Source organism: Limulus polyphemus, unplaced genomic scaffold (assembly GCF_000517525.1).
Source record: "Limulus polyphemus unplaced genomic scaffold, Limulus_polyphemus-2.1.2 Scaffold566, whole genome shotgun sequence".
Lineage (NCBI taxonomy): Eukaryota > Metazoa > Arthropoda > Merostomata > Xiphosura > Limulidae > Limulus > Limulus polyphemus.
This window is the reverse complement of record NW_013666176.1, coordinates 482,867-491,998: the sequence shown is the minus strand read 5'-3', so window position 1 is coordinate 491,998 and position 9,132 is coordinate 482,867. Positions and strand designations below refer to the sequence as shown.

At 36.0% G+C, this 9,132-nt stretch overlaps 1 protein-coding gene across 1 annotated transcript in view; it reads right to left on the bottom strand.

The window, feature by feature from the left end:
- The window catches only part of LOC106459137 (venom allergen 3-like), a 31,963-nt gene that overhangs the window by 1,466 nt on the left and 21,365 nt on the right, over nucleotides 1-9,132 (bottom strand). The window contains exons 3-7 of the mRNA XM_013918724.2: nucleotides 8,213-8,334; nucleotides 6,593-6,674; nucleotides 4,228-4,412; nucleotides 2,443-2,543; nucleotides 1,303-1,400 (exon numbers count right to left, since the gene is read on the bottom strand). Coding sequence (XP_013774178.2) covers nucleotides 1,303-1,400; nucleotides 2,443-2,543; nucleotides 4,228-4,412; nucleotides 6,593-6,674; nucleotides 8,213-8,334 — 588 coding nt within the window. The remainder of the gene's footprint in view (nucleotides 1-1,302; nucleotides 1,401-2,442; nucleotides 2,544-4,227; nucleotides 4,413-6,592; nucleotides 6,675-8,212; nucleotides 8,335-9,132) is intronic.

The window sequence follows — 9,132 nt, the reverse complement described above, 5'->3', positions numbered from 1 at the left end:
CGCCATTTCGAGTACAATAGCTCCATCACCTCTTGACCGATTTGAGATCTAATTGCAGTTTTGGACTCAGGAGGTCAAACCCTTTCAATTGATGTATTTGGCCACGCCCAAGGTCTCATAGATTAATTTACTCTAATCCTGCCTAAAATAATTTCAATTTGAGGATAGACTGGTAGAGATCCTGATGAGTAATAAAACTGAATCGGGTATACGTGCACACCACGCTTGCTATTGCTGGCGCATAAAAATATGGCTAATAAAAAGGGGGGGAAAGGTATCTTATGTTAATTTACTCTAATCCTGCCTAAAAGAATTTTAAATGCTGCGACTATTGAGAATTCCCTCTTGTTTACAACAGTCAATTGCCATCCATTCCAATGTACTCATCATCAATACTCTGCCTAAACAGTGTTTCAAAGAACATCATCACCTTCTTCTCACTAGTTGTCGTGAAAGTGATGATTTAACTGGTTTCTCGATTTCTATGATGCAATAACACAGCAATTTTTTTCAGAATCAAACCGTTCTCGTTGTACGTCAACTGGAAATCGTTAGAAAGTGTAGATTTCATATAAAAGATTATTGTAAGTAATACGAATAAATCTTAATCAATATAAAGTTGGTACACGAAACGATTTTGTTTATTCCTCAAAAAGGTTTGACAATTATACCAAATGTATGCTAAACTTTCAACTGTGACGATGCAGTAAATGTGTTTTGCATGTTAGCATGTGAACACAGAACTACCTTAGAATTATGAATTCCTTTAACCTTTTGGACGAACATAGAAACAAATAAATTACTTTTTTTGTATGTAATTCAAACTATGATGATTCAGTGTGCTCGGTAATCAATTGCTTGTTAACACGTGAAAGTTTGGTTAACTTAAAATTATGAATTCCAGTATATTTTAATAAACAGAGATTTCGGGAAAATTATCATTTTCTTTTAATTTTATGTCGGTTGTTTTCTATATTAGCACACGAGGTTGCTTACTGTTTGCTTTTCTCACTAGGGCCGGCATGGCCAGGTGGTTAGGGCGCTCGACTCGCAATCTGAGGGTCGCGGGTTCGAATCCCCGTCCCACCAAACATGTGCGCCCCTTTCAGCCGTGGGGGCGTTATAATGTGACGGTCAATCCCCCTATTCAGTGGAATAAGAGTAGTCCAAGAGTTGGCGGTGGGTGGTGATGACTAGCTGCCTTCCCTCTAGTCACTGTTAAATAAGGGACAGCTAGCGCAGATAGCCCTCGTGTTGCTTTGCGCGCAATTCAAAAACAAACAAACTTTTCTCACCACTTACCACACAAACCAGGAAACTGAAAAGAAAATCTCAAACCAAGGCGTGTACAACTCGGTTTTGAAGTTACTTCATACATCGTATCTCCAATGGTGTTTCCTCTAAATAAAAGAAACAAAATATCTAAGTGTTCGTTGCACTATCAGATAGATAAAACTGAACTAAAACAACAAGATGTACTAAGACATAACTATCTAATAAACTGCATTGTTTCAGTGAATGACTTGGATATTTGTCTGGTTTGTTGTTAATAACCACAATGGACTACTTGTGCTGTGGCAACCATAGGTATCGAAACCCCGTTTTTTGCGTCATAAGCCTTCAGACTTACAGTTGAACCACAAGGTGAAATCGCTGATGATATTATATAGATAGATTGCTGAAGTTTTATTGATAAGACTTTTATCAAGCTTCGACAGTTACGAGATAAATTAACATGGAAATGTGATAATAGCAATATCTATAAACAGTTCCTAATGATAACCTTGATGTTTTAAGTAAAACAGTCGATAACACTCTTTAGGTTTGAATAATTAATTAATGAATATCTAGTAGCCTTGAAATATTTAAAAAATATATTTGGGATTAAATTTGGGGGCCACCACCTAATTCTCAGTAATGTATTATTACATAACCATAGCAAAGGTTAGATAAAGAAACCATACCCGTATAAGGTTACTTTGTTGCATAGCGTCTCTTCTCTTCATTTATACCACTATTTGACAAACTGCATGTCGGGACAAGTTGCTAAGGGTGTCGCGTGAGTGTCACCAAACGAAAGATAATTAAGTACATAAAAAATCTATAAAAAAAAAGACATTGCGTGTGGCAGCAGGGGGTGTCGCGCAAATCAAGGTAAGTGGATTAGGGTGTCGTCAGTGGAAAAAGTTTGGGAACTACTGATTTATATGTTCTTAACAAAAGCACACAGCCACCTTTGCATTTAAAACCTTACAACGATAAAAGATGCAACTCAAATAGACGCACATAAAAAAAAATAATAACAAATGTTCTACGATCTCGCTACATTTCGTAAATAAGATTTGTAACTAGTAAATCATAAAAAAAAACATACACACACACACACACATACAGATTTAAATGATTAAATTTTCTTTCGGAATTTCCGGCACCAAAACTTACCCTGGACCATAGTTGCATACATACAACTTGGTATAGCCGCGAGATGGCGTTCTATAATAAGTATATCCACAGCCAATTTTGTAAGTACTTCCCCAGATCACCTGTTGTTAAACAGAAAAGTAATAAAAAAAGGTGTTGCTTGAAATGCAACATAACTACTTCGATTTTGTTGTATGCTATACATAATGTTATTTTACTTTATGTTTCATTATACACATACTGTACTGTTATAAAAACTTCATTCAACTTTCTATGAAGCTTTATATAACATTACATAGAATTTAGCAGCAGCATTGAATCAAACATTTTACCACTGATAAAGAACGATTCTGTTATAGCAATTAAACAATGTTGCTTCACTGGTGGGTGCTTTGCATTTTCGGGGATTAACTGTACTATTGAAGGTCGATGTTCACTTTATAAGAACGGTGTTCTGGTTCTCAACTGCCCTTGGAACTATTTTCTTCATCTCATTTTGATTCAATGTAACAGCTTTCTGCGAAGGACGGTGAGGTTACCTTTATATTACAAAGCTTAACAATTCTTCTATAGACCTTTCATCGCAATAGCTTTTTGGGTTGAAGGACCCTCTTTCGTAACCGTAGTCTTCACTTTCATAAACACCCTCTTGTGGGAATTTCACCGCTTAACCGGAGAAATATGAAGACTTCCATTTTCGAAATGATCTATCTTTTAGCCCATCATCGCCTAACAATCTATTTATGCGAATATCCTTCCTTTGAAAGGACTGTTACTTTTTCCTTCCGCCTTAATCTGTACTAGCGCCATTGTACTATCAAATGGTCTAGAGTTCGCCCTGAACTAAATAAATAGGTGCCAAGTGTGTTACAGTACCAATTTGTGGCCACATGTCAGTACATCAGCATATTCAAATCGTTCTTATAAAATGCGATTAACCTTTTATAAGCATTACAACTTTAGAAGTCAGATAAACTATACATGTTCTGAAGCATTGTCTTTTATTAATTTTGATGCGCGTATACCGTGTATTTTTAAACAGTTAAGAATAATAACTAAATAACAGAAAATTACTTCATAATAACACCCAATTTTACTTCAATCAGACATTTTTAGATTTTAAAACTTATGTTTTCTCTTCCTGTGTACTTATTTATGTAAATTAATTAATATTATGCAAGAACTACTATTTTTTATCATTCATTATCTCTTGTTGACATTAATTAGAACAGAACCCACGGCCCGGCATGGCCAGGTGGTTAGGGGGCGCTCGACTCGCAATCTGCGTGTTGCAGGTTCGAATCCCCGTCACACCAAACATGCTCGCCCTTTCAGCCGTGGGGGCATTATAATGTGATGGTCAATCCCACTATTCGTTGGTAAAAGAGTAGCCCAAGAGTTGGCGGTGGGTGGTGATGACTAGCTGCCTTCCCTCTAGTCTTACACTGCTAAATTAGGGATTACTAGCGCACATAACCCTCGTGTAGCTTTGCGCGAAATTCATAACAAACCAAACCATCTGGATCAATTACAAATGATTTTGTTTATTTGTTGCTAAGCACAGAGCTACACAATAGGCTGTGTTATGCTCATCACTGGTATCAAAACCCGATTTTTTTTGGCGTTAGAGACCGTCAGATTTACCCACCGGGGGCTACAAATAGCGTGACAGTCCTCGTTCACCCGCCAAAGACGTGTATATAAAGATCACTGACGTTGCTTGATAAGACAATTAAACTTAAGACGACATAAAAGTACATTTATGTTAGCTTTTTGTTTTCGTAATTAATAAAAAGTCGATCTTACTTGTGTAAAGTGACCGGTGCTACCTTTGAACTTAAACGGACTAATGTACTGCCTTCTGAATCCAAAACGATAGTATTCTCTATACCAGGATTTGATTTGAGTCGGCCAGTCTGGATTGTCAGCAAAGGCATCTTCGTAACCGTACGTTCTTGTATAAGCGATGTTCTGACCTACTCGGAACCTACCTTTTGTGACAGGAAAGCAAAAGTAATGCTCTATAGAACTATATAAACATATTACGATAAAAATAAAACTATTGCTGTCTTCTTATATTTATGTTTTTCGTAAGATAAATAACATTATTGCTATACTTGTGCAATGGCCGTTTCATTAGCTGACAGCTTTAATATTTGAATATCTTAAAACCAATATGTTCGTTTGTTGTTAAGCCCAAGCTACACAATGGACTATCTGTACCGTGCCCACCATTGGTATCGAAACCCGGTCTTTATCGTTATAAGCCTCCAGCCTACTGCTGAACCAGTAGAAGGGGAGAGGGACATTAATCAATAATCAATTCGATAGGGGAATTCGAAGCATCACGATAGTCAGCAGTAGGATGAGCAGACAAGAACTTTGAAAGCAGCTATGGGCATAATATTGTACTCGTCTTGCTGCACAATATTTCCAAGGTGGTTCTAAGCGATTCCTGAATACCTCTGCGTGTCATTTGGAGATTTCCATGCTTCTTGTGCTTAGCCATTAAGCTCGTGATGCGCTGTCGGATTTCAGTCATCTTACCATTTCAAATCACTTTTCGCAGCCCCAACGCTAAAAGAGTGCATGAAATGCCTTATTTTTAGCCAATAAAAATGTCCAAAAATTTCAATTCAAATTAAGAAAAACCAGATTGGGTAGTTTGTTTTTTCAACAAAAATGTCTCCCGCTGACTCGTGAGGGGGTCTGTTAAAATAATCATTGCCTCATTAATTTAAACATGCGGTACATAAATTTACAATTCACCCTTAATGTTTTGAATTGGCATTCACACCAAAGTTCGAGCTTAATGAACTGATGCTCGGCCCCCATCTCTAACCCCTAGTGTTTTTTTTCTTTCCCACGTCAATTAGAAAATAAAACCATAAATCACCATTAACACTTTGTAAATAGCTTCACGAAAAACAATGCAGATCTGAGACAACTTATTTCTACCACCAGGGGATTACGTAGAGAAATGCGGAATCGAGAAAAACGTTTTATTGAAATGGTAAGGAACACTCTATGGGTTTTCAAAAGTAGTTTAAAATTTAATATAAACAATATTTTATGTTAATAAAAATCTTTAAAAACAGAATCCATGCGCTGTGATAACTAAACTCAGTTAATGACTAAACAGTGAAACTGTAAACAATTATACAATTATATTTTTGTTTGCTTGTTTGTAATTAAGCACAAAGCTACACAACGGGCTATCTGTGCTGTGCCCACCACGGGTATCGAAACCCGGATGCTAGCGTTGTAACTCCGCAGACATACCGCTGTACCACTGAGGGGGCATATACAATTATATGAACGCTTCTAACACACTTTAATAGTGCCACTGAGAATTACAAAACACGTTCCGGAATGGCAACACTCGTATAGAAGTTCTCAAATCCGAACCTAGGAAAATCCGGTATTTTATCAGAGATGTGTATTCGTACATATTTATTGCAATATAGTTATAATGATTTGCTAGGTGCCAACAGCCAGTTGACCAGTTTGAGACAGGCGTATGTGATAACCATATTTACAAGCCGGAACTGGATAAGACATCATACAGTATGTTTTACCTCAGTATAATTTCTTTCGTCACTGACCCCAATTTTTAAATTAATGACCTTCAGAACATTGTTGTAGAACGTATCATGTGAAGAACGCAATCTCATAGCTTTCGTTTACCCAAGCTCAGCGCTAAGTTACAGGTTTATTTGACAGTCACGTGTAACGACTGCTACATTGTATTTGACTATCACATGTAACAACTGCTTCAGCGTATTTGACTATCACCTGTAACAATTTTTACAGTGTATTTGACTACCACGTGTAACAACTTCTACAGTTTATTTGAATACCACGTGTAACAACCGATGCACGTATACTTGACTACCACACGTAACAGCCGATACAGGTATTTTATTACCACACTTAATAACTACTATAAGTTTATTTTACTAGCACATGTAACAACTGCTACAGGTTTATTTGAATACCACGTGTAACAACAGATACAGGTTTATTTTATTACCACACTTAATAACTACTATAAGTTTATTTTACTACCACATGTAACAACAGCTACAGGTTTATAAACTGGGCAAAACATCTATGCATAGTTCCAAATTAAACGCCCCCTCGTGCTACAAAGATATAGAGTTTCACTAACCCACGTTTCTGTTCCGATCATGTTTGTGGATACATTGCTCCGCCCATCTCTGAGCAATCTGTGCCAGCTCTTCATCCCAAGTCTGAGTGAAAAAAAAAAAGATAAAACAATTAGGAAAAAGAAAGGAACAAAATATAACCTGAAAATACCTAAAGTCAAATTTTATCTACAAGTTAATGTCGCATATACGATCGTTAAAGTTTGTTTTTGTTTTTTTGTTTTTAATTATGCACAAAGCTACACAAGGGCTATCTGTGCTCTGCCCACCACGGGTATCGAAACCCGGTTTCTAGCGTTGTAAGTCCGCAGACATACCGCTGTGCCACTGGGGGGCACGATCGTTAAAGAAAGACTCGACGAAATATAAAATATAGATTTATGAATATACCTTCATAATTAATCTATAATCAAATATAAGAAAAATATAGACTATAAATATAGACTATATAGACTAAAAATATAACACTACTCGAAAAAATACAATTGTTACAATTTTAATATATTTTCTTTATGTCATTACAACAGTTATTGTTTACTTTCATTTATTTCACGAGGCCGTCCTCCAGTGGCACAGCGGTATGTATGCGGACTTACAACACTAGAAACCGGGTGGGCAAAGCACAGATAGCCCATTGTGTGTAGCTTTGTGCTTAACTACAAACAAACAAACAAATCCACGAGGTTTCCTGGTATTAAAAGATCCTAGAAATCTACAGAAATTTATTTAAATATTGCATAACCAAAGATATTGAAGATTTTGAAAGCAAAGTGTGACCGATAAATAATCAATTTTAAACAGTTTTTCACAACAAATGTTTCTCAGAAACTTTCAATAATTTCATCTAACGTTGATGCATTCGGATTATGACATTTTATTTTTCTTGTGATGAAGAACCACAGTATACAACTGTTTTGCATATATGTATATATATATATATGATTCATTGTATATATAAAATTGTTGCAGATTTTAGTATGATAAAATGCTTAGACAGCTATCTACCTTACAATATTATCGAAATATTTGTATTTCGTTTGACTTTTAGCCCTATATGTCTTTTCACCCTAGTCTGAACTGATAAGAGCACTTCAATACCAAACGTGTCTTTTTACAGTGGTCTGAATTATCAAATGCACCACAATATTCCTCGTGTCTTTTTACAGTAGTCTGAATTTTTGTCAATGCACCTCAATATCCTATGTTATTTTTACACTAGTCTGAATTTTTGTCAATGCATTTCAACATCCTATGTGTTATTTTTACACTAGTCTGAACGCCTCATAAACCATGTTTAGTCTTTTAGGCTAATTTAAAGCATAAATTACACAACAAGTGTTTTTTTTCTCACCTTGATCTAAACTATTCGTTGCCCAATATTTTATTGTTAACTTTAGATCCGCATGAAAATTTATCTACAGTATCACTCTGGTCTGAACTGAAAATCTTACAAGATTAATTCGTTTCCTCATGAATTCTCCATAAAATAAGATGAAAAATGTATTCTACAAAATTAAACAAACTTTAAATGTATCGCAGATGTAATTTAAGATACGTTCATCATTGTATATAAATTACACTAGTACTTCTTTATTAACTATTTAATTAATTATTATACTTACCATCATACGCATGTTAGAGGCAGCTGGTAAGCCACGTTCCTGCCCTCTAGCGACCAAAGCACGTAGACGGTTATGTTCTCCAACTATCTGGCGCTTATGATGTATTGTTAGCCTGTTACTGCCTGAAAGTGTATCAAAATATCATCTATGAGGAAATTCATTAGAATATTAAAAGCTTGGTAACTATCATGATTCTCGAACTTTTAAAAAGCTATTTTTGTTTTGAGTATTCAAACTTTTAGCAGTTTGATCTTCTAAAAAGAATAGACTAGAAACAGTGATAAAAGTATGAGTTATGTTAGTTAAAGTTTTGGTTTTCCAACAACTACCGAAAAAGTTTCTCACAAGAATCTTTAGAAATTATGAACTCTTAAAAGTTCAAATTAACGAAGCTGATTTCTGAGAGTAGGACTGGACGTGGTCTAGCGGTTTAGCGTGTCCAGATATTAAACCATGGGTGCTGTTGTTCAGATGTTCCATCCAATCCATCAGTTCAAAATTAGGGATAACTAAAAGCAGATAGCTCTCGAGTAGCGTTGCGCGATTATACCGAAACACACAATTTAGTTCTGGGAGTTTGTTTTGTTTGCTGCTCTATAGCTATCTTCACTAGCCGTCCCTAATTTAGAAACGATAGATTAGAGGAAAGCCAACTAGTCAGCATCACCCACTACTAACCCTTGAACCATTCTTTACCAAAGAAAAGTGGGACTGACCGTCCCATTATTAGACCCCCAACTGTTAAAAAAGCAAACATTTTCAATGGAGTGATTCGACCCCACTACCCCCAGATTATGAGTCGAGCACCCTAACCATGACAGGCCCTAGTACTGCGAGTACTATGAAATATAGTATATTAATTGGTAAGTTGCGTAATACTAAAAAAAGCTTGCTCAACATAGCAACATTTATAATAGGGG